Genomic DNA, 26,025 nt, shown 5'->3' on the forward strand with positions numbered 1-26,025 from the left:
CAGGCCCTATGAGCAGACTTTAGAACATTTGGGGAGGGAATTCCAGAGTTCTGGGTCTGATGGGCATGTCTCATTGGACATGGGAATGAACTAACTGGAGAAGGACCAGAGTGGGGCCTGCAGGGAAGGCTGCAGGGCCAGCCAAGTATTTTAATCTTTTCTGGGACTTGGTTTCCTTTTCCAATAAAACAGTACAAAACAAAACAATTAGATAAGGGCTTAGTTTTTGAGCACTGAGGTATTTTGCAGTTCCACAAACCTGTGGTTCTATGAATCTGAAACTTCTAGTACCTAAGCTTTCCCTAACGTGACATCGACCTTGGACAAAATGTCATAGTAATTCTGCTCTGTGAACATCAGGAGTCACGAACTATTAATCTCAGGATCTCCTGAGGCACTGAATTACCACATTGAGGAAACCAAGCCCCACATAGCTTGGGCTCAGAGGTCAAAGTCTTTCTGGTGCCTGAAACAGTTGCCCCACCAACGTGACACTGCCATATTTCTAGGGAACACCTTCTTCCCTTCTCTATAAGCTTTGCAGGCCTGCTGGTAGAGCACTCCATCCTTATTGGTCCCAGGGCAAGTAACCAGGGTGTCACAGAGATTCTTTCTTTCAAATCCAAAGCTTGTAGTCTACCCCACTTTCCCCTTACTGTCTCTTTAAGAGAGTCATAATAGCAGGCACAAATGAAGCTTTCTATGAGTTTTTTACTCAGAGTGAAACATTCTTTTTTGATTCCCACTATTTCAAAATCTCGAGTTCCCAAAGAATTGGAACCTGAGAAGATCTGGCAACAAGTCATATTCCTGGAACATCTTCTGAGTGGTCTTGTTTTCTGAATTGACTCTCCATTTTCTCTTCCTCTTCTTTGTAAATCTCCCTTATTCAACCAGATTGGGAAACCTTTCAATAGAGTTACACGTTCTCAGGAGATCTGAGCCACGCTTCCAACGTGAATTCTCTTCAAACCCAAACGAAGTGTGGACATGCCTCCTCCTCCTTGATTTTTTTTTTCTGGCTTATGTTTTGTGATTGGTATTTTTTTAAAGCATAGTATCCCTGTTGCTCTACCTGCCCTTTCCTGTTGTCTTTAGCTTTTTAGGTATCATTTTCTTTGATGTACTTCTTTTCCATATGCTTTTCTTTGCTGGATTTTTATAGTGTTCAGTTTGGCAAGTAATTGTTGAATCAGAAGCTGTGGAAAGTGACAAAAAAGACACAGACATATCCAGCGAAGAGCTCAGGTGTAGTAGAGACAGACAGCAAAGGTGAGCTTCCCTCCTCTAGGCAGTTTGGGGTTTTCCCCATACCTGACTCTTCCCAGTCCTGGATGCCTTTCTAAAACCATCGCAGCCCACCGTAAATGAGTGCTTATGCTCCCCATCCCCCACACAGGCGCCCCCAAAATGGTTTGGTTTAAAACACTTATGTTCTGATTCTTTGTGAGCTTTTCTGCAAACCGTTAGATGTCCTGTGAGCCACTACCCCCTAACATCCCTGAAGATGTGCACGTTGGCACCGTGGAAATGGCACAGCACTACATGACATCTCTAAACAGTTAGAGAGACATGCTGGATCTCCCGTCCCACTCTCACTTGTCCTTACCTCTTTGTCTCCTGTCCTAATTACGCCTATGAGGTAGGCACTCACATAAGCGGGGCAAACAGACATGAAGCCTAGCTTCAGTAATACCCCCTGACAATGGATAAAGTTTACGTGCATTGCCAGTTGGGAGTTTTCTTCAAACCCTACAAAGCAGACTTTTTTTTTTTAAAGATTTTATTTATTTGACAGAGAGAGAGACAGCCAGCGAGAGAGGGAACACAAGCAGGGGGAGTGGGAGAGGAAGAAGCAGGCTCCCGGCGGAGGAGCCTAATATGGGGCTCGATCCCAGGACTCTGGGATCACGCCCTGAGCCAAAGGCAGACGCTTAACGACTGAGCCACCCAGGCGCCCCCAAAACAGACTTGACATGGGACATCAAGACCAGTCCATTCACGTTCACCCTGCGGTGCAGAATCTTGCCATGACTAGCACTTCTGTGGCAGTGACGCTCCCAGAAGTTCACACCAGGAGGCTACACAGGCACAGAGGATGTCTAAACACCAGATGGGGCCCACCAGGGACATGAGTGAATTCAAACGGTCTGTGACAAGTACATTTGTACTTTATTTTCTCCTTAAAAATAACACACACACACACACACACACACACACACACACACACACACACACACGACAGCAGATCCATTGAAAATGAGCGTGAGGTGGAGTCGGTGCTACTAGCGGGAGGGCTGGATGAGGAGGGTTTTGCATTTGTTTGGCCGGGTTGCTTTCACCCTCAGGTGCTCCAGGTGAGCGAGGGAGCTGCGGGTTCTCTCTGAAAGAGCCCCGCGCGGAGTGCAGCCTGCGCGGGTTCGTTTCTGCAGCCAAGCCAGTCCCATCGGCTGACCGGATGGCAGAGACTCCCGCACTTCCAGCTGCCCAGAGATTCTTGCCGGCTACAGCGATCGGGTAGTGTGGAGATCAGACCTGTGGAAGTAGAGCAGACGGACTCTTGTCATCTTGGTTTTGTGAAGAGATGGCACAGCAGCTTTTAAGTTTTAAAAGTTAAACAGCTGTCAATCAATTGCTGGAGGAAGTTCTGCAGATGATCCTGTGGTTCTGTCGGTCAACAAGGTCATGGGCTATGCTTGCTTCCTTGTCTGTGAAAAGGCAGGTGGCCCCTCAGGTCTTTCTGGCTCTATGGTGCAGACTTTATAAAAACCCACGCCATCTGGGTGCACATGCTCACCTCTTCGAGGGAATCTACACCCTCTGTGCAACTTCCAAAGGCTGTCATGGTATCTTCTGGTTTGCTTTTTAGCCTAAAAATGCAACCATGCTCTTCCTGTCTCAAAAGCCAAGAAGTCATAATTTGGGTCATTCATGAGGTGCAGAATTCCCTTTGTATAGTTCCTACAGAGGTGGCTCCTGGGAAGCAGGAAAATCTGAGTTGGGCGGATGGAAGGGTGGGAGAAATTGGAGCTAGGGTTTAGGACAGCAGGCTCCAGATCAAAGCTCAGGCATTACGTCCAGCTCCTGAAGAAATGGGCACCTTTCTAACTGGAGAGACATGGTCTCCACTTAGAAGGTACAGGCTGAATTCCTATACCAGTTGTGGGGAGTGAGAGGAATGTCAGCAAGGAGGGGGTGAGATGTAGGCCTGCCCAAATCTAGACAAAATGTGGTTTATCAATTATCTAGCTTAAAAACCACAAATGCTCTTGAGAAGATGATTAATCTAGTATTAAGGGCTAAGAACATGCTTTGAGGTAGGGCAAAGATCCCAGGCAAGCCTGCAGGTCCTTCAGAAACTAACTGGTAAGGATATAAATTATACATGGAAACTCTTTAACAATGAATAAGGATCAGACTCAACACCAAAAAACCCAAAAAATCCAATTAAAAAATGGGCAGAAGGGGGCCCCTGGGTGGCTCAGTTCGTTGAGCATTCAACTCTTGGTCTCAGCTCAGGTCTTGAAATCAGTGCCGTGAGATTAAGCACCACGTTGGGCTCCACACCGGACATGGAGTCTACTTTAAAAAAAATTAATTAAAATAAATAAAAAATGGGCAGAGTACCTGAATAGACATTTTTCCAAAGAAATGGCCAGGAGACACATGAAAAGATGCTCAACATCACTATTCATGACGAAAATGCAAATTGAACCCACAATGAGATATCACCTCACACTAGTCAAAATGGCTAGTATCAAAAAGACAAGAAACAATATGTGTTGATGAGGATGTGGAGAAAATGGAACCCTCATGCACTGTTGGAGGGAATATAAATTGGTACAGCCACTCTGGAAAACACTGTGGAAAACAGAAATACCATTTGATCCAATAATTCTACTTCTGGGTATTTACCCAAAGAAAACAAAAACACTAATTCAAAGGGATACATGCATCTCTATGTTTACTGCAGTGTATTTACAACAGCCAAGATATGGAAGCAACCCAAGTACCCACTGATAGATGATGAATGGATAAAGGTATGGTATATTGTGGTGAGCACAGCATAAAGTATAAAGAAGCTGAATCATTATTATTGTACACCTGAAACTAAGGTAACATTGTGTGTCAACTATACTAAAAAAAAAAAAAACTAAAAAAAAAAAAAGATGTGACACATATATACAATGCAATATTATTGAGCCATAAAAGAATGAAATTCTGCTATTCATGACATGGATGGACCTACACAGTATTATGCTAAGTGAAATAAGTCAGACAGAAAGACAAATACCATGTGATTTCATTTATACACAGAATCTAAAAATCAAAACAAATAAACACACCAGAAACAGACTCATAAATTCAGAGAATAAACTGGTGGTTGCCAGAGGGGAGTGTTGGGAGGATGGGTGAAATGGGCAAAGGAGATAAAGAGATACAAACTTCCAGTTGTAAAATAAATAAGTCATAGGGATGAAAAGTATAGCATAGGGAATATAGTCAGTAATATTTAACAGTGTTGTATGGTGACTAAGGTGAGCATTTGGTAATGTATGCAATTGCCAAATCACTACATTTTCACAACAATTTATGTCATACACTTGAAACTAATATAATATTGTATGTCAACAACACTTCAAAAAAAAATTGCAGACAAAAAAAAAAAAAAAGACTAAGGGTCAGAAACTGATCTGAGTTGTTCCTGCTTCTGGAAAACACATGTGATGGTTGCGAATTTATAAGCCCCTTTAGGACGTTTCTAAGTTGACTGATCATCTATCACCTAGTTATGTATTGAAACCTTAACCCTCACTTGTTTCCATAAAACAGATTGTGACATTCCACAAACCTTATCCCAAAAGATATTTCCCAGTACTGAGTCCTTTAAGAATTCAAAGCATTCTTGATAATCAGACACTCTGCTGTCTAGATAATGAAATGCTGGTGGTGGTCCTTACTCACAAGTGGGGTTGGGAAGCCACCAGCCTGCTGGGCTTCCTCATGCTGTGCTGTCACATGCATTTGGAAGCAAGTTGTGAATGTTTTCTAGAACTTATTGAGAGAAATCACCTTTTTCTTGTTTGTAAGAGACATTAAAGGAAATTATTTGAAAGTGGCCTAATGTAAACAAGAATGTAATTACTATTTGTTTCATGACATTTATTTAAATAAAACATTATACAAAAGATCTTTTGCAAAACTTTGTAAAGGTAGTATGTCATTAAGTCAGGGTTTGAACCACAAATTTATTATAAAAGCATACCAATTTGATAAATGTGTTGAAGGAGGTTTTCTATTATAATATTTGTATACTAAAAGGTGACAAACAAAATAGAAAAATGGTCACATCCAGTAAGGGGGAAAATTTGGAATTAAATGCTGCAGGTTATAGACCATCACTGCCCCTTACCTGGCCTAGAGATGACCTGGGTTTAGCCCTTTGAGAGAGAATATACTAGGCTGGGGTGCAGAGACCGTTGGTAGTTCTAGGAAACACTTTTGCTACCCAATGAGTTATAAAAGGGGCTCATAACTGCAAGTGGCTTTCAAAGAATAATTTTCTACAGGTGTAAACACCAAGTATAAGATTTGTAAATGAGGAGGAGTGGCTAGGAAATCTTAGCAGAACTACCATTCCCGGGACCGGTGCCTCAGGGTCCTCTAGGGAGATGGAGGGCAAGGTTAAACTTGCCAAGTAGCTGTTAGGTCTCTACTAGTCAAGAGGAAGGGGAAAAATTCATTGCAAACATGGCCTTGAAAAGGAGTATTTCAACCAGTGGTAAGATTTGTGGGTTTTTTTGCAATTAAGAAACTGGTGGGAGGGGGCGCCTGGGTGGCGCAGTCGTTAAGCGTCTGCCTTTGGCTCAGGGCGTGATCCCGGCGTTCTGGGATCGAGCCCCACATCAGGCTCCTCTGCTGGGAGCCTGCTTCTTCCTCTCCCACTCCCCCTGCTTGTGTTCCCTCTCTCGCTGGCTGTCTCTCTGTCAAATAAATAAATAAAAATCTTAAAAAAAGAAAAAAAGAAACTGGTGGGAGGTTCAGCTATAAAGGAACATATTTAAAATAGTAGAGTTCATTGAAAAGTTTTCAGACGTGATTATACTAGGGAGCAATACACAAGACAAGTGTCAACTTCCATATACAGAGAAATATAGACAAAGGTACCGTTGGCTAAGATATTTGGAAAAGATGCTTTAGGTTCTGCGTTGTCAAAGCAGTGCTGCTAGTGTGTGCTGTGATTCATGAGTAAACAGCACCCTGAATAAGGCTTCACTATTCTATATACCACTGACGCTCATCCTTGAAGAGACAACAGAATTTTAATAAAACTTGAATCGACATAGTAAGACAAATTAGCACCTGCCAAAAGTCTGCCTGTTATTGTTTTCAGAAGTAGATAGCTTCAGGATGCTTACTTTATCTACCTTTTGATAAATTCTATTAACAACCATATTATCTACCACTTTTGGCTAAGTTCCAGTGTTGTCTTTAAGTTTCAAAAATAGAATTTGAATTCCATTATTCCAAATTGATTATTTTAATCTTTTCCACACTTACTAGAAAAATGGAAGTATCCACTCTTGAGTATGAATAAAGCATATATTACTATATATCACTGATGTAACGTAGAATCCAGGAGTGGCGTCCATTATTATAACTTTATTTTGGAACAAATAGTCATATGGCACGTATAGCTCTACATGTTAAAATTGAAAACTTGCCTATGAATTCTTTGGTTAAGAAATCTATAAATGTGAAATTGGGTGATTTAATAATACCACATGTAGATAAGAGATCACTTAATACTTCCTAGAGAGTTAGTTCAGAAGTAAGGGTATATAACTTTAAGAAGACAGCAAACAAGCCCATAAGTGTTCCTTGATTGGATAAAAAAACATAAGTCAAATACTTAAGAGCTTTCAAACTTATTTAAAAAATAAAATGGGGTGAAACACTGAAACTGAGAAAAAAACTGGTGGGAGGAATGAGAATTTTATGGGAAATAAGATGTTTCACACCTTTGCTTATTAGAGAAATGCTTTCATTTTATTCTCCAGGTAAGTTTGGACAGAATGGCTGAATTAATTTGTCCCTTTAAAATCCCAGGCTTGGGGCACCTGGCTGGCTCAGTCAGTGGAGCACGAGACTCTCAATCTCAGGGTCTGAATTCAAGCCCCACATTGGGCACGGAGCCTACATAAAAATTTTTTTAAAAAAATTCCCAGGCTTAAGGCAAGGCACTTGGATACTGGCACATCCTCCAGTACTTTCTCTAGTGCTCTCTTTCTGTCTGGGGAACTGGGATGGGGTAGACGTGCTCCTTACATGGAGCACCCTGCCAGGGGAGGATCCTGGAAGCACCTAACCCAAGAGTTATCACTGGCCAGGATTCACACTTTCTATTGCTTCTTCTTCCACCTCTTGACATTTTTTTTAATTAATTAATTTTTTAAGTAATCTCTATACCCAATGTAGGGCTTGAACTCACAGCCCCACGATCAAGAGTAGCATGCTCCACCAACTGAGCCAGCCGGGCGCCCCTTGATATTTTTATGCAGAACAACAAGACCTCTTCTTTGCTCTAACCAAATATGTCCACCATTGAAATGGAGTCCTAGGTAATTTCCTTCCTTTGAAACTCAAACATATGACCAAAAACATAAATGTCAAGTATCCCAACAACACGAACATTTTAATACTATTTTCCCTGCTTCGTATTTCTAAAACTTCATATTTCTAAAAAGTCTTTTCACTATAAGCAAAAACATGTGGGGAAGTTCTTTTCAAAAATGCTCTCCCACACCATCCAGATGACTTCCTGATTATAAAAGGAACCTCCACAACCCACAGTCCCTCAGCACAGAGCTGGTGGGGAGTGGCAGGGATGTGGTAGGGATGTGGTACGGGGAGGGGACTCTCTCTGGGAGGCATATCTGGGCCTTGGGGCCCCTCAGGCCCAGTGGACCAGTCCCTGAGCTGAGGATCTGCCTCAAACAGTGGACTATGAAAGAGGGGCAGGAGTACCTTGGGTTGCTGGCTGGCTCCAGCGGCTCGAGGGTGCAAAGGAAGGTCATGAATTTCAGTCTGCTGTTTAGCAAAATTCACAAATACCTGGAGACAAGAGTAGGAGAGAGTAGGTAAATGTTTCCATAAAAATGGTTTCCTCTACCCATCCACCCACCCAACGTTCTGTGTCTCTTCCATAGTTAATGTATTACAGTTAATGCACCACTAGAGCAGCTGTGTCCTGCAGGAGGGGAGGGTGACCCCCCACAAAGCCTAGCCATCAGGGCCCAGGACAGGCTCGTTTCTTAGAATTCTGAGCTGAGCCAAAGGAATTCCCATGGGAGGATTCAAAAGACTCTGGGTAGATTCTCAGCTAGCAGCATCCTCCTAAACCTCTAAAGAAACTAAAAACAAAATACAAAAACAAAAGCAGGAGTCCGATCTCCTCTTTCTCTGTTCTTTATTCAATGTGCAGTATGGCTATGACTCCTGCTCCTGCCTTCATCTGCTGGCAAGGAGGGGCTGGTGGGCCAGCTCCTCAAAGGGTATATGGCAACTTGCCTATTTCCACTGCTTTATTAAACAGTCTTAAGGATGTTTATTTAAAACAAACAAATGGCAACAACAGTGACCCCCAGAAACACTCAAATGTCCAAATGGATGAATGGATAAACAAACATGGTATATACATAAAATGGAATATGACTCAGCCTTTAAAAGAAGGAGATTCTGACACATGCTACGTGAATGAACTGGAGGACATGATGTTAAGTGAAATAAAGCTAGACACAAAAGGACAAACGCTATATGATTCCACTTACATAAAATATGTGGAGTAGTCAACAGAAAGTAGAACAGTAGTTACCGGTGGCTGGGGGAAGAGGTTAATGGGGTATTCTTGTCTAATGGATATACAGTTTCAGTTTGGGAAGATGAAAAATTTCTGGAGATGGAGGGTGGTGATCTATTTCACAATAATGTAACTGTACTTAATGCCATTGAATTGTACACTTAAGAAAAATTATGTTATATATACTTTGCTGTAATAAAAGTGATCACATTAAAAACCCTAATTCATGGCATGCAGGCTAATCAAAAATCCCCGAATTGAAAACTTTGAATGGGTGAATTTGATTGTATGTAAATTAAGCATCAATAACATTGATTTGAAAAGAAAAGAAAAAAATTTTCAACCACCAACCAGGAAGGATGAAATAAGGTCATAGCATTGAGGGGAAGGATGATGTAAAGTCAATAAAATTTGCTGATGGCTAAAATATCGTTAGAAAACAATGTCGAATCTACCAAGCTTTGCCCTAATGGACAGAGGAACCAGAGTGTTACAAATCAGGGGTGGCACGCCCCCTCTCAAGTGGCTTCCAGCCCAGTCTGTGCACATGGGGCCCAGCAGGCAACCTGCCTGGTCCAGCGTGGTCTGTGTGACGGAGTACTCCTCGATGAGCAGGCTGTCCTTGTGGGCGATGAGCAGCCGGAAGATGCGGGCCAGGGAGGAGGAGGGGACCTGGAACTGGAGCATGTTGTAGTGTCTCTCCCTCTGCACGCTGCCCGGGAAGTTGCCCTGGAAGAACTGCTCCACTGGATTCAGGTCGGGAAGCAAGTCTTCCTTTGGGGATCTGATTTTCATCGTGACAATGTAGCCATCTCCAAACCTAGGTGATATGCAGGGTGGCACAGCATGGGCCTGTTAGGGGCTAGGTCTAAGGCAATTCTGAAATAAGGAATAAATTCACCAAAAATAATGGGGATGAAAGGCCCATACTATAGACCTGTGTGCATGTTTAAAACTAGTAGGAAAAAATGCGTGACAGTTCCTGGAAAAAACAGTCTGATATTAGTTTTGAGAGGTCTAAATGTCTATGTGGTGAAGTGAGTCACCAGACCTGTGTCACAGCTTCCTGGGTCCAACTCCTGGTACACTGGATGCTCCCTGCTCCTTTCCCTCCCATTTACCTGCTGAAGTCAAAGGTGGTTTTAGCCGGTTGTGGAGAACACAACCTGCCCATGAAGGCCTCTGGAACTAGTGTTTACTCAGTAATGGAAAGGCTGCCTCCTCCTTCAAAGAGATCTCCAAGAGGCCACTAAGACGGGGAGGTAGCACTTCCTTGTGGAAACTTCCAGAACAAATGGGAACTGCTAGGGTCAGGACTCTTAACCCCTCCCCTTCCGTGTCATTTATAATTTACTTCAATGCTCCTTCTATGACCAAGGGTTGATCCCCTCTACAATAAAATACCTTTCCCTTCAGCTCTGGAAAACTGACTGTCCCTCCACATGGCAGACATTCCCTTCTCATCTGCTCTACCATGAGGATACTGATGAGAGGGAAAGCAGTGGGTAATCCATCCATGTCTCCTGCTGTTGGACCCAGGAAGCTATGACACGGCTCTGGTGACCTCATAGGCTGAGCTGACATCCCCCCTAGATATTTGTGCAGTATCCAAGCTGTAATTGCTCAAGAAATCACAGGTCCAATACCCAAATGCAGCTAATCTACTAGACCTTCCTCTCAATCACTTATCTGCCCTGATGCATATGAAGGATGATGTGTCCTGTGCAACAGTCCCATGGGTACAAGACTAAGCATTTCAGCCTAGATAAGGTAGGTTATGTACTGTTCCTTTTACCAACTAGTGCAGTGACTTTTATGTTCTGGGCTCTTAAAAAGTGTTTGTTAAATAAATGATTAATAACTACGAATCCACCCTTCCTAGTTTATAAAACATATCAGAATGCAAGGAAGCATGGCATGATTATCATAACCTTATTTTAACTGATTGTTGGCTTTGGCACACACACTGTTATTAATAATGCATTATTTACAGCAGTTTACAATTTATGGGGACAGGGTAATCCTACTGAAGATTACTGGCATTGTTGGCTTGTCATATACTACATAGTCACTTCTCAAACTCAAAAGCATGAACATGTCTGAAGGGAAAACTGATTCTCAGGCTATTTGGTCTCCTAACCATTCCTATGTTGGTCATGGACTCTTCTTAACTAGGTCATCGATGCTGGATCTGCTGGGATAAGTGGTGGGGTAATGAGGCAGTGGTAGGGACCCTCCTTCATCCCAGCCAGGCTCTGCATATGCCCCAATCAGAACCCCATCTAGAAACTCAGGGAGCCCTAAACCACAGGCAATTAGTCCAACCTAGAGAAGTTTCTTTCAGCACAGCAGATTTCTCTGTCTGCTGTGGAACAAGGCCCAGACCACATGCCTCCGCCCACAGGATAAGGCAGCAGGACACCCCCCCAAGTGTCAGTAGAGAGCATGGGGCCTGGAGGACCCCCTCTACCACCAAGGAAGGTAACAAAGGCGACCCCCCAGCATATCCTTACTTGTACTTGAGGTGCTGAATGGTGCCCAGACACTGAAAGGTGCCCTTTACCATGATGGCCAACCGCGTACACAGAGCCTCGCATTCTTCCATGCTGTGGGGGCAGGAGAGAGGAAGTAAAGAGGGGGGTGCCCTGTCTGCCCCCCTGTTCTACCCCAGCCCCTGAGAATCTCTTGCCTGTGGGATGTGAGGACCACAGCTCTCCCTTCTCTGATGATGCTCACAATGGCGTTCCACAGCATGCGGCGTGCCTGGGGGTCCATGCCTGTGGTGGGCTCGTCCTGTGGGGCGGCAGGGAGGGCAGGGAGCTGGGCTTGGAGCCAGCCTCTCCTGGTACTGCACCCTCCTTGGCTGACTCCCTCTGAGCAGCTCTGTCCTCTGGCAGACAGTACACAAAGTGCCTCCCCAAGTGGGCAAGATTTGGGGAACCCAGGCTTTGGGTAGGGAAGGCAGGGGGTCAACTAGGAGAGTAAAGAGACATTATGCATATCCACTGACCCATTTCAGCCCACGAGTGGATTAAGGTTGATTAAGGCAATGGCAGAATTATCTTAAAAATAAAAAAACCAACAGTCTTACATATACATTTGCAAGGATGCGAGAGATAGACCAAGTGACTTGTATGAGTCACCTCCCAGTCCTGCAACCCATGCCCTCATAAAACGCCAACAGCATGGGCACAAAGGCCTTGGGTCTGGTGCAGCTCCAGTGAGAATCACATGAGCCTTTGATCCAGGCCAGTGCTCCTGCCCACTTTACATCCCAAGCAGACTTCCTCCAGCAGTAGTAATTTCCGACCAGAGGGGATGAACTTCCCTGCTGTGAGCCTTTTGGCCCAAAACAGACTTCCCAGGGGCTCAGAGTGAGACTATGTTGTGACTCCAGTTTCCCCCAAGAGTTTCCCCCCAAGAGTTCTTGTACCCATGAACCAAACACTGGGTTGATTTGCTCAAAACGAGCAGTACAGGAAACAGTCTAGACGAAAACAGATCGCTGCATTTTCTAAATATGCTGGCCCAACCACAGAGATGCAGCTCTTGGTTCAAGCCCTTGGGCCCATCTGTCCCCACAGGTCCCGGTGACCCTCACCAGCAGCACCAGAGGCGGGCAGCCCATCAGTGCAATGGCTGTAGAGAGCTTCCGCTTGTTGCCTCCACTGTAGGTGCCGACCAGGCGGTCTGCATAGAGAGACAGGCCTAGGCTCTGAATACTCCAGTTTGCCACCTAGGGAAGAGGAGGAAAGCCCATTGTGAAAAGACAAACAAGCAAACCTCCACCAGTTCCCAGTCTTAGGCTCCCAGATTTCACACCTTCAGGTCAGACACAGCTAGGCTGACATAAGGGCACCTTCTGGGTCAGGTTCATGGGCTTCAGGAACCAGATGTCTCCTTTCCATACTGTGCCTCACGCTGCAGTTTGGCTTGGTGCAGCCCCCGGAGAAAAGACCTTCAACCTTATGAAGACCAAGACAGTGCTTCCCACTCAGGGTCCCAGACTATGGCTAAGAGTGGAAAAGTCCCAGGGTCTGATGGTGGGTCTCAGACCCGTTGTTTCTACCCTTTGACAGGGTCACACTTGAAGTCTCCTGCATCTAATATATACTTATTTAGCCACTGCTATGAGTCAAACGTTGTACTAGGCACTGGAGAATAATGGTGAACATAGCCACTGCTGTTGTACTCACAGATGGAGTGGTGGATGACACACCATAAACAGAATAATGACAGACTGTAAAAGTGCTTTGAGGAAAATCAACGGAAATTATGATAAAGAATAGTGTGTGTGTGTGTGTGTGTGTGTGTGTGTGTGAATGTGCATAGGAAGAAAACTAGAGAAGTCCTTGGAGACAAGCCCACCATGCTTCTGCCTTCTGTACTTATGGTACCTCTGCCTGGATGTTCTTCCCCTAGATATGCCCATGGCTCACTCTGTCAGCTCCTATAGGTCTTCACTCAGAGGTCACTTCCTCTGTGATGCTGGCCCTGTGCCACCTTACCTAAAAATTCTTCCCAACTTTATTTTTCCCCTACTGACTTTTCACTTGCAAATGTACTGTATATTTTACTTACTTACCTAATTATTATCTGTCCTTCCCACTAGAACGTATAGCAATGTTTAAAAATAAGAATATTACAAAAACATTCATAAACACTTTACTCTTTTTCTCTTTTTCCCTTTCTCATGCGTGCGCATGTGCACAACCACATACAGACGCACACATGTATGATTTTTTCAGAGCCATTTAAGGTAAGTTGTATATCATGGCCCTTTACTCCTAAGTACTTTAGTGTCTACTTCCTAAGAAGAGGAATACTCTTACATAACCACAGTACAGTTACCAGTGCTGGTAAATTTAACATTGTTCTGATACCTTCATCTGATCTACCCTTCATAGTCAGGTTTTGCCAACTGGCCCAATGTTTTGTGGCTACTAACGCAATATTTAACCTGTGTATTTTGCACTGTGGGAGGTATATCTTTGGGGTAAATTCCTGTAAGTGGGATTGCTGAATCAAAGGGTAAATGCATACATTATTTTGTTAGGTAGGAGGCCAGGGATTTTCTTGTTTTGTTTACTGCTGTACCCTCAAATGTAGTAGTATTTGGCATATCGTAGGCACGCAGAAAGCATTTGTTGAATGGACAGCATGTTCCAACTTTCCCATCTCTAAATAAATTCACTCTCGTTAAATAGACTTAGGGTTTACTGAACTCCTGAGTGGCTAAAAGAAACCATTTTTTACCCTCTCAATTTCATCTGCTGGTACACCTCGAAGCCGGGCATAAAGGTAAAGATGTTCTCGTCCTGTGAGCAAGTCGTCAACTGCATCAAACTGAGGACAGTAGCCCATATTTTGATGGACATCAGATATATTGGTTAAAATACTGCAGGAAGAAAAAGCAATTAGCAAGTTTCCTTCAAAGAGGGGGGTGACAACAGAGATGGGGCTGGAGAGTTTCTGTCAATGGGACAAGCAAGCTACCTCTCCTCTTCTGCTTTGCTTCAGAAATGTGCACGACATTTATGAATCAAAGCAGGGGCCCTTTGGTTAGAAACTAATGAACTTCTGGAATTCTGAGCTTTGACTCCAATAGATCTTTCCCAGTTTCTCTGCCTAGAATAAGCTGAATATCTGTTACCCAAAGTCAGCTTTAGTTTTGGAGTGGATCACCTCATATGTGGGTTTAAAAACAAAGGGAAGATCAGGCTTTAGAAAACGACCAGTGAGGGGTACCTGGGTGGCTCAATCCGTTAAGCCTTCTACTTGTGATTTTGGCTCAGGTCATGATCTCAGGGGTCTTGGGATCAAGTCCCGCATTGGGGTCCTTGTTCAGTGGGGAGTCTGCTTGAGATTCTCTCTCTCTCTCTCTCTCCCTTGCCCTCTGCCCTTTTCCCCATTCAGTACACACACACTCTCTCTCTAAAATAAGTAAATCTTTAAAAGAAAAAAAAAAGAAAATGACCAGTGATTTCTGATCCCTTTCAGGCATTTGGGACGTAACAGAGAAGACGCATGCTCTCTAAAGGAAGTAAACTTCTTTGTCTGGGCTTATTGGCAGAGATACAGGAAATGAAAGAGGAACCAGTGAGAGCCCTACCCAGAGCAGGAGACCAGCAGGGAATAGAGAGGAAGTGAACTGAGTTCTATCAAGTCCCTTTGACTGATAATATTCTCCCCCACTAGAAAACACATTGCCTTGATGAAAAAATGAACTGTCTAATCTGGTCTAATCTCTCCCTGCTTCCCTTGTAGCTTAGGATCTATGAATAAAAGATAGATGCAACAGGATGGGACAGAGAGGCACCAGGCAGCCCCCACTATAATAAAAAGTACTTCAGGAATGGCTGTGCCAATTAAAACCAGCCAGGGAAGCAAGGAGAGTACTTTGCCAAATTCATGGGAGCTGCCCCACCAGAGGAACCCAATCCCACATCTTAAACCCACAGTTGTGTTCCAGTTTCCACCTCACTTAACTTCCATCTTCTAGGCATCAGGCTGTGTCTTACTTGGACTGTCATTTGATGTCTTATGGTAAATCCCATGATAGCCTCCTGCCTGCTGTCCCTTGGTCCCCCAAGACTCCTTTTGTTACCACTGACAAATTACTTGTTTGGTTGCAGGTAAGCTGGATCTGCAGATGAGACAGACTCAGCCACGGCCCGGCTTCACCCCTGCTTGTTCCTTTGCTCTAGACCCAATATGGCTGGGGAAGGCCGGGGAACCGAATCCATCCTGTCTGAGCCATGTCCAGTGGGCCTTCAGCCATGTTGCTGAGCGTGGCTCCCAGGGAAAGGAAAGAGGCCCCGGTCAGGCAGATGATGAACAGAAGTCCATACTGCCTAAATCCACTTATAAACCACGGCAGAGGCTTCCTCCGGGCACACTTGATGCTTGCGAGCTCTGCTGTGCAGGGAGCAGCCTGGAAAGTGGCAAACAGTGTAGGCTCATGTTCTTGATCCTGTGCCACAGAGGACCAGTCTGTTTTACTCACGCCTTGGTGCAGAGAGCAGCAGGCACCCATCAGAATCCAAGGACACATGCCAGTTTTCCCTTTATGAAGGCTCCTTGGCCTGGTAAAGCCAAGCATCAGCACAGAAATAGCCAAATCAGACTAAAGCCCCTGAAGGCTCTTAAACCAGCCCCCATCTAGAAACTGGATCCAGAGAACGGGTACTTCCCCACAGGGGTTCTTAACCTGGGGCCCAGGGATCCTGCAGGACCATAAATGTGCTTCAGGCCTCAGTAAATTCCCTTAAACTCTTTGCAAAAACATATGGAGGGAAATAATGGGGGATAATGATGGGTATGTGTATTTTTAAGACTTTATTTTTTTTTAAGTAATCTCTACACCCAATGTGGGCCTTGAATCCACAACCCCAAGATCGAGAGTCACATGCTCTACCAAATGAGCCAGCCAGGTGCCCCAATAATGGTCTATTTTTATAGGAAGAAAGTATAGTTGTTTATCAGATATTTAAAGGAGTCTATAACCCCCCAAAGACTAAAAAACCACTGACATAGTGCTCCCCAGAAGTTTCCAAGAATCCCTGCTTCCGGGGGCATGTCTTAACAATCACAATTCAATTCAATTTCCCAGAAAGTCTATGTCTTGTACTTTTTGGACCACGCTCTCTTGGAGGCTGATTCCTCTGCACGGATCTTCCGTGCTCTCAGAGTCATTCTCAGTACAGGCTCTGATGCTCACTCTCCCTGTGCTGGGACGGGAACATGGCCCAGGACCTGTGAGAGACACCCTGAGCCTGGAGGAGCAGGACACTCACCTCTTGCCTGCTATAGTGGCGTCGCCTGAGGTTACTGTGGTGTCCCCAGTGAGCATCTTGAATGTGGTTGTCTTGCCAGCTCCGTTCACGCCCAGAAGACCAAAGCACTGAGGGAGAACACACAGAGCTGGCCTCATCCTAGAACCCCAGCAGCCCAGGGAGAGTGGACTGTCAGGCCCTAGGGCAAGTGACTTTCAACCTGGGCTGCCATGACAGAGGCCACTAGCCATGTGTGGTACAGGCTAGCAGAACTGGGCACCTCAAGATATGCCACTTGTCCATAATGATGATTTTGAGCTGAAGGCAATTAAGAAGCAGCAGATAAAAGACAAGCTCTCTGGGGGCACCTGGGTGGCTCAGTTGGTTAAGTGTCTGCCTTCGGCTCAGGTCATGATCCCAGGGTCCTGGGATCGAGTCCCACATCAGGCTCCCTGCTCAGTGGGGAGTCTGCTTCTCCCTCTCCTGCTCCCCCTGCTTGTGCTCTCTGTCAAATAAATAAATAAAATCTTAAAAAGAAAAAAAAGAAACAAAAGCTCTCTGCCCTCCCGTTTGCCTAAAGGCAAGACATAAATTTACAAGGTGTCCTCTCTTGCCCTCTCTACCAGAAAGACTAAAAGTTAATTGCCAGAATTAGAGCCTTAGCCTGGAGACAGCGCCAGAGGAATCTACATAACAGACTTTACTCACTAGCCTTTATCTATCATTAGTTCCCTCCATATTTGCCTTTTCTGTAATTTGCCACCCCTACTGACTCAGTCTTGTCACTTCTCTAAACATGTCATTCCTTTGCCAAGATGCTATATAAGCCCAAGTTCTAACCACCTCTCGTGTCATGTATCTCTAATCATTCCCTAATAAATGTCTGTTTTTCTCTTCTTAATCTTTCATTAGTCCAATTTACAGAGCTCTATGCAGAGAACCCAGGAGGGTAGAGGTAAGAGGATTTTCCTTTCTTATAGTGACCACTGAGCACTTGAAATGCACTGGTCTGAAATGATATGCGCTGTACATATAAAACATGCCCTGGATTTTGAAAACTTAAAACAACAACAACAACAAAGAATGTAAAGTATTGCATCAATAATGTTTTATATAAATTACATGTTGACATGACAATATTTCAGATATATTAGGTAAAATAAATGATAAAGATTAATTTCCTCTGTTTTCTTTTTTTTCACTTTTTTCATGTGGCTGCTAGAAAATTTAAAATGACCTCTGTGGCCGAGTTTGATTTCTTTGCACTAGCTGTGCTGTAGTGGGGAGAAGCAGCGTGCCCAGGAGTGTGCAGGGTACCCACCTCTCCAGGGCGGACTCCGACACACAGCCTGTCCACTGCTGGGCTGGAGGTGCCCGAATAAATCTGCAAGATGCAGAGAAACTGGACTGAGAACTGAGAGAGGGTTAGAGGTGAAAGGGAAGACAGAGCAAAGAGCAAAGGATGGTTTAGGTTAGAACTATCGACACAAGGAGGTTACATACTGGCATGGGTGTTCAGAGAGGTATTGTGAGCCCTGGGAAACCTCAAAGCTGACCCACTGTGCAGAGATGGAAGGGAGAAGGGTGAGTGAGGCTCAGGTGTAGGGGCTCACACTGAGGCCCTGTGCCAGTGCCCAAGATGAATACTGGGGAGAATGCACTGGAATTAGGTGCTCTTGGAAGTCAAGTTATAACACAGAGATGACAACCTCACATAAAATTAGGAAAATGAATTGCTTGCATGGGCATATTGCTTATTCTAATGTTATGCCATCTCTGGATCCAACTGGCATCTCCAAACTAACTCGTCTACACCGAGTCCCTTACCTTGGTTAGTTCATTTAGCCTTAAGATATCAGTTTTATTTCCCCCACTAATAATTCTTTGTCTTTCTTCAGCCACATCGTCATCTTCATCTATGATGGACTCCTTAGCAGGCTCGGCAATCCTAGAGGATAGAAGGGGGGAGGGCTGGGTTGGTGTGCAGTGTCCCTGGTTTCCAGTCCTGGCCTCCCCATGTGTGACCTTGGCTTTGTCACTGAACCTCTCTAAACCTCACCTCCTTCAACCATATGGTAGGGAGGGGAAAACAGTGTCTACCTCACAGGACTGTGGAGAAGATGAACTTGGCACAGCATCTGGCACAGGGTCAGAACTCAAAACCTGGCTGCTGTTATCATTACTGAAACACTTCATCTATGGTAAGCACTCAGTAAATGTCACCCGTCTCCCGCTTATCTCTTGAACTAACTCCTCTCCCGTCCATTCGATCAAGCCTTGGTCCCCAGCCCCTGCTGGTCTTCCCTGACTTCCAGCCTCTATAGGCATTTCCAGGGCCTCGTCATTCTCTTCCTCCTGCCCTGCGGAATAGAATCCTCCCCACCCTTAAAGACACAGCGTCTTCTCTGAAACCATCCCTGACCACCTTGGCCTATAACCTCACTGGCCACATCTAATTCGTCTTTAAATCTTGTCTTGTCTACTGTTTATTCTAGTCAACCTATTTTTCTTCATCTCCCAATGGCCGCACTCCTATCCAGGTCACTACTGACTCTTCCTTGGGTGCCAAAATGGCTCCTGTCTGGGCTCTCTGCTTCTAGACCTGGCAACTCATTCACCTGCCTGATTAAAACACCCCAACAGTGCCCTGCTGCCTTCAGGCTTAAACTTGAAGTCCTCACCAAGGTGAGGGGCATTTCAGGACTTGGCTCTGCCTACATCTCCAGGCTCCTCTCCCACCCCCCTCACCTTCCCCCTTCTGTGAACTCCCCACAGGTTAGCTTGTCCTCTACCAAAAGCACCCTTTCTTCTGCCCTTCCCTTCTTCTCTTTGCCCGGTTGCCTCTCAGCATGTGCATGGCTGTGGGCTTCCTGAAGCCAGAGGTCATGCCATGCTTCTCTGGTGCTCTTTCAGGCCTAGTGTGGCAAGACTTGCTCAATTGTTTGGCACCAGAGTTTGAAGCTACCGAGTCTGTTTTGCTCAACAAGTCTACCTCCTCCCTCCTATCCAAAGGTCTCTTCTAGATGTGGCCAAAGCTGTAGAAAGGGGCCTGTGAGGCTGAGGGTCCCATGGACATCAATCCCCCACACTGTCCCCCATAACTAGCACCACTTCCTGGTCATGTCATTTTATTCCAAGTGTGTTGGCACACATTATCTCATTCAATCTTCACAGCCCTGTGAGTAGGGAGGTTGATTTGTTTCTAGTAACTCGATTCCCTGTGGATTAAAACCTAAACCAAGTCCTCTGTATCTTTATTTATATGTAGTAAGACTCAGCCAGAGAGGATGAAAGGATAAGAAACAAACCACTGCCTGGGAAAGTGCATTCCAAGAGCCCAGTGATTTGTAGCTCAGGGCCCTGGGCGGAGCCCTAGTGAAGGTCAGCCTGGATGGCAGAGGGACAGCCTCTGCAAACCTGAATGCCCATATCAGAAGGAGGCAAGGCCTGGGTCAAGAAGCCAGGGAAGAATGGCACAGCTGGGCTGGGTCACAGTTGGCAGTCACTGCCCCCTTCTGCCCCCACCTACAGGGGCACAATCCCTGCCCCTCTCCCTTCACACTGCTCCTGGCTTCAGTAGCTTTGGATATCACCCCCATATTACTCCTTGTCCCCACTCTCATATCTCTAATTAGCAAAGGGGCTCACTTTGTCTATTTTCTTGTGAATGCATAAGTCTATTTCCCAGTACTTTGGATCTCCCTTAACTATTATCATTTGTAAGGCTATTCTCCAACGTAAAATGAGTATCTGTTAATGAGGTGAGAGGGATTAAATACTAGTGACTGAAATTAAAAACTGGATTTTAAATACTTTAAAGTTTCGATTCTTCACAAATTCCTATTCGTGCCTATTTTAATGTCTCTCTCCTTGTGTCATTCAGAACAAGCCAGGCTTTAAGGGTGTAAAAAACCATCATGGAGTGGGGCTGGTGAGGAAAGAGAGGGCTACGTGGATGTGAAGCCAAGTCCCTGGACAAATGCAAGGAGCTGCCCTTGGAACCCTTAGGGCGGCAGCCTGAACGTACCATTGGGTGAGGAAGAAGTGGTGCTGGATAAGGAGAGTCAGAAGGAAGTATACCACCCCCTCTGCGGCCATGGCAACCAAGTTCTTCCCAATCAGGTCCCACTGGAATGGATTTGCAGAGTGCTCCTCACCTGTGAACAGGAATTAAGTCCACTCAGCTGCCCCATTGGCCCCTAGAGACTAGTCACAACGTTTGGCCCAGCTGGTCTTTACGCAAAGGAGTAAGCGAGAGCTGCACCTCAGCCTCATCTCGGTTTCTTGAGTCAGAGTAGGGAAGAGTAGGGAAAAGTCAGCTCCTCAGCCACAGAGACAAAGGCAACTGATCCCTTCTGGGCAGTAGGACACTCCCAGACCAGCCAGGTGTCCCCTGGCTCCAGCCCACGCTGCAGGTCTGGTGTAGGACCTCCCGCGGCAGCCTGCCCCGGCACAGAGGATCTGTAGCCATGTTTCACGGGCCTCGAATGCCACCCACCAAACCGGGCATAGACATCCGTCACAGCTTGGCTCAGCGCCAGGTCAATGAGGCCCCGGCCCAGGCAGAAGTGGGGGAAGATAATGAGCAGCTTCCTCAGCATGGCGTTGAATCTGAGCAGCGTCTGAAACATAGAAAAGCAGGACAGTCAACTGTGGGGATTGAGCCCGCCTGCCCCTCCTGATGCCCTCATAGGGCAGGACCAGGGGAAGGCCTGCAGACAGAGGGGGCCCAGCAGCCAGGCTGGCTGCAGAAGGAATATGTCACACAGATACGGAGGTTTTGGGACACTCACAGGAGGTGCCCCTAGCCAGGCAGCCTACCTGGGGAGCTGTCACTGCAGACTCACTTGGAAATTCCACATGAGCCCTCCGAGGCATTTGTTCCTGGCAGATGCAACAGCTGCTGGGAGTGAGGCCCAGGCTGTCTCTGCTTTGGGACAGCTGTGAGCTGTTACCGGCTTCTGAGGCTCGCTCATCTGCTCTCAGCCCAGCTCGTGCCAAAGAGGAGAAGGCCCTGCGTGTCTTCCAGCTCTGCTTCTCAGCAACCACAGGACAGCTAGGTGTGTGGCTGCTGCCAGTAGAAAAGAGGGCCAGGGACTCTCTGGTGCGTGTGCTGAGTTGGGGGGACTTGTTTTCAGATGGTCAGGTTGTGTTTGCTACTTTCGCCCAGCAGTGTTGGGCAGAGCCTCCCCCAAGATGGCAGAGGGGACGCTGCTGCCCACTCATCTGGCCCCTCCCTACCGCACAACTGGCTTCCTCCTGGCCTCCACACCTTTGCTCACATGACCTCTCTCTTGCTGCCCTCCCCATGGACCCCCTCTCCCCTGCTCCCAGCACAGTGCTTTTGGGTCTCTAGGCCTTTGCACACCCAGTTTCTATTAACCATTGCTATTAGGAAAGAATGCTCTCTCGCCTTCTGTTCTCTGGAAGATTCCAGACCTTCTTTAGAAAGCTAGCTGGAAGGATGCCTGGGTAGCACAGTCCATTAAACATCCAACTCTTGGTTTTGGCTCAGGTCACGATTTCAGGGTCATGAGATCGAGCCCCATTTCAGGCTCTATGCTCAGCATGGAGTCTGCTTGAGATTCTCTCTCCCTCTCCCAAATAAATAAATAAACAAATAAATAAAATCTTAAAAAAAAAAAGCTAGTTCGAATAACCCCTTCTCTCAAAAGCCTTTTCAGATTCCCATGTAAAATACCTATTTCTCTCTTCTAGTACTTACAACATTGTCAGCCAAGGTTAATTACTTCTTCCTTGCCTGCTATGCCCACTAGTCAGTGGTCCCTGGAGGATATGGACTGGGGTCCTCATTATTTTGGTGTCCTTTCTAAATACCTTACTTAATGATTAGCTCATAGTAGGCACCTCATTATTTATTAAATGGGCTAACAAAATCCTACTTATTCCAGGCCAGGCTCAATTGAATTTCCCCAGCTCTTTCGGCCCATTCTGATCTGCAGTGTTTTATCTGTCTCCTTCCCTTGCTGTTCTATCACACGCTGCCTTATGGAATGTCAGGTACTGTGGTTCATATTGGTTCCTAGCTTGGTGCACAGGTCATTTCTCGACCGGAATGGGAGTTCCTGCAGGGTTGGACGGCAGGTCACACGTGTTCACATCAGCACATCCATTACATGGTGCTCACCTACTTGATAACTCTTGACTCAGTAGGGACAGCAGCTACTGGGACCTGTACGCCTCTTGAGGGACCCTGGGAATCTCTGTAGCATCTGCCTCTCTGAGGACTTACATGAAAGCAAGCAGCTTTTCTGCAGGGAAGGGGGCGTGCTCCGTAAATGTCAGCTAAGTGAGGGAAGCCCTCAGGAGGGAGAGAGTTTTGAGATGCTTCGAGCTTACTCTAATTTTTCTGAAGTAACACAATCTCTTAAGACGCAGTGGGCTGTGAGCCCGTGACAAACAGTTCTGAAGAGAAGCATTTTCAGTCTGCCAGGAGGCTCTGCCATCAGCAGAGTCTGTGTTCTTTCTCATCCATCTCTCTTCTGGGGTACATTTTTTTTTACCAGTCATGGGACAAATGAGGTTTTGTTTCTTGCTTAGTGGTCGCAGGAAGTCTGACAAGGTCCAGGGAAGCCTCACTCAGGAGGCCATGGGACTGGGGGCTAGTGTAGATTTGCGTTAGGTCCTCCCAGCAGGGCCCAGAGGTAGGAGTGGCGACAGCACTGAAGTGCTGGCTGGTGCCCGCCCTCTGAACTCGAAGACTAGTGAGGGAGGAACTGGGGACGCGGGTGCTTGGCAAGCCTGCTGGTGCTTGAGAGTGCTCGGCGGCCACAGCGGGCTCAGACACGGCTGGCTGCGAGTGGGAGAGTGGTGCACAGACAGCCCTGGAGCCATTGCCATTGCCTTTTTTTTTTTTTATGCCGTTGCCATTGTCTTAGGGATTAGCCTGGCCAGCTCCTTCTGGGCAAAGCGACGTCTGGGGAGTGTGGACAGGACAACTGTACTTTATAGCTCAAAAAATGAGTCATTCAGCACCATACATTTCTAACCCTATCCTCAGAATTAAGTTTCATGTAGAATAGTAAATGTTACTCTGTTACAATATGTGTACGAAAATGGGAGAAAGAAAATTTATGTATTTGCTGATTTGTTGCCAGAACACCTAAGAAACTGAAATGAAAGGTTCCCTTTGGAGAAGCAAAGCAGGTGACTGGGAAACAGAGGTAGGAAGGAGACTTCCTTGTATGCCTTTTTGCTCTTTTGAAATCACATCAATGCACTCACACATGTATGTCTGAATGTGTGTATGTAGAAAAACCTAACACCCAAAGTCACCAAGGACACCCTGAAGGAGTAAGAAAATCTAAAAGCTTGGGATCACAAAAGGTCATTTATAGCTTGCAGAATGAGCTCGGAAAACCATGACACTCAGAGCACACAAATAGAGTTGAACGAGCTTAAAGAAAACAAGGAAGGAAGGAAGAGGGGAAGGAATGGAGGGAGGGGGGGAAGGGCGGAAGGGAGGAAGGAGAGAAGGAAGAAGGGTAGGGGAGGGGAGGGAGGAGGGAGAGAAGGAGGGAAGGAGAGAAGGCAGGAAGTGAAGGGAAGGAGGCAGACAGGCAGGCATGGAAGGAGGGAGAGAGGGAGGAAAGGAGGAAGGCACATTCACATATGCATAAGATTATCCAGCCATAGTGTTTGCCCCTGGCTCTGCTTGACCATCAAATACTCTCTCTAGTATTTTAGTAATCAAACAAGGAAGCCACTAAAGTCATGCTCACCTGGTTATTCTCAAATAATTCCAGGATGAAGGTGATTGCAGTGCTGTTGATGCCGATGAACAGGTTAGCACAAGACAAGGCCACATAGGCTGTGCTGGGGATATCAAACAGGAAGGACGCTGGGTACATCATGGGAATGACTGCCCATCTGTGTGGAAATGACACAATGCAGTGGGACACAGTTCCAGTCTCTGTACCACTAGATATAATGCATTCCCCTCACACGAGGTGACATGTCTGAACTGGTGAGAGTCCCAGGAGGACCAGAAAGCTGCTCCGTGCCTTGGTCTTCATTCCCCATCTTTGAAGGGAGATAATGATGCCTTCCCTAGCCATCTCCCAGGGGTTTTGTGAGGAGCAAGTGAGATGGTGGCTGTGAATACGCCTTTTACAAGGCAGAGGGGCAGTCTCTACCCTGCACTGCTTCCCACTCTAGTCTGGATCAGCAAAGCTGAGCTGAGATCCCAGGAAGCTCATCTTTACAGTTGACAGTCATGCTGGCTCCTGAATTCTCTATTTCCAAGAGAAACCACTGCTCCAGTAAGACCTCAAGGGCCCTTGCAGGAAGGACCAGGTGTCATTATCTCCATTTTACAGATGAGGAAACTGAGGCCCAGATAGGGTAATTACTTGTCCATGAGTACATACACAGTGGGGGGTAGGCCTGGATATAAAGTTGCATGCCTTGCTCTATGATTCTATGGAATTTAATCCCTGTGTCATCCTCTGGCCCTGGCTCAGGGGCCACTTTCAGCTGCAGTCCTCTGTGTGCAAATAACTCTTAGCCAGTCCAGCTGGAGACACCGAGATGGACAGGTTGGCTACAGATGAATCAGAATCAGAGGCGGGAGAGGGACGTACTCCCAGACCCTGGTCAGGCGCCAGTTTGAATGGAAGAAGATTCAGTTGAGCCTCAGGTACAGCTCTGTGTGTGGAGTTTGAAACAGAAGTCAGACAGATTCCTGGTCAGTAGCTGCACACCCTGCCGGGGGCTGAGAGCTAACCTGGCTGCCAGAAACCCTGGTTTTCTGTCAGAAGAGCACGCCCCTCCCCTGGCCCCCCTTGTGGTGGCATGAGCTAACGGCCCAAACAACTCACCCATACAGCATGAGGAGGGCAACAAGGGCAGGAAGATTTTCTGGAGAAGTGTAGGCTTTCTTCTGAAACCCGATGAAGATTCCCACCACCAGTGCAGCGCTCACAGCATAATTCATCTTGAAGAGAGAAGAGGAGAACAAGGCACTTAACTTCTCAGGACCTCTGTCTCCTCTTCTGTAAAACGAGGCTTGGGCCAGCCTCCTTCAGCACTTGTAATGGTCTGGGATGCTGATTCTATTTGTCTAAACAGTTCTTGATCAGCAAACATTCATCAAGTTGTCCCCAGTCCTCCTACCACTCCCCACTCCCACCTCGCAATGCATGGAACCTTCAGCCTCTTATCTTTTGAGAGAATGAATTATAAAAATCTACCTGGTCTGTCATCTTCTCTTTCTAATTGGTCGCAAAGCTCTACGGATTCTACTTTCTAAGCATGTCTCCTGAATTCAGAAAAACTCAAAATATTTAGTCCTTGGCCTCATGAAGTTCAAATAGATGATACCCTTTTATCGTTTTATCCCTTTTCTTCCCTTCCTACACAATTCAGTCC

The 26,025-nt window shown here is 46.1% G+C and overlaps 1 protein-coding gene across 1 annotated transcript in view; it reads right to left on the reverse strand.

Annotated features, from left to right (window-relative positions):
* Positions 1 to 2,155: 2,155 nt before the first annotated feature.
* ABCA4 (ATP binding cassette subfamily A member 4) overlaps positions 2,156 to 26,025 on the reverse strand; it is a 126,262-nt gene continuing 102,392 nt past the window's right edge. Inside the window, exons 37-50 of the mRNA XM_045801750.2 lie at positions 25,476 to 25,591; positions 24,378 to 24,525; positions 21,134 to 21,257; positions 20,663 to 20,792; positions 18,463 to 18,583; positions 17,957 to 18,019; positions 16,657 to 16,763; positions 14,117 to 14,258; positions 12,462 to 12,596; positions 11,550 to 11,653; positions 11,374 to 11,466; positions 9,431 to 9,680; positions 8,029 to 8,115; positions 2,156 to 2,535 (exon numbers count right to left, since the gene is read on the reverse strand). Coding sequence (XP_045657706.2) covers positions 2,530 to 2,535; positions 8,029 to 8,115; positions 9,431 to 9,680; positions 11,374 to 11,466; positions 11,550 to 11,653; positions 12,462 to 12,596; positions 14,117 to 14,258; positions 16,657 to 16,763; positions 17,957 to 18,019; positions 18,463 to 18,583; positions 20,663 to 20,792; positions 21,134 to 21,257; positions 24,378 to 24,525; positions 25,476 to 25,591 — 1,626 coding nt within the window. The 3' untranslated portion in view covers positions 2,156 to 2,529. The remainder of the gene's footprint in view (positions 2,536 to 8,028; positions 8,116 to 9,430; positions 9,681 to 11,373; positions 11,467 to 11,549; positions 11,654 to 12,461; positions 12,597 to 14,116; positions 14,259 to 16,656; positions 16,764 to 17,956; positions 18,020 to 18,462; positions 18,584 to 20,662; positions 20,793 to 21,133; positions 21,258 to 24,377; positions 24,526 to 25,475; positions 25,592 to 26,025) is intronic.

This window comes from Ursus americanus, chromosome 12 (genome assembly GCF_024610735.1).
Source record: "Ursus americanus isolate L20-20 chromosome 12, mUrsAme1.1.p, whole genome shotgun sequence".
Classification (NCBI taxonomy): Eukaryota; Metazoa; Chordata; class Mammalia; order Carnivora; family Ursidae; genus Ursus; species Ursus americanus.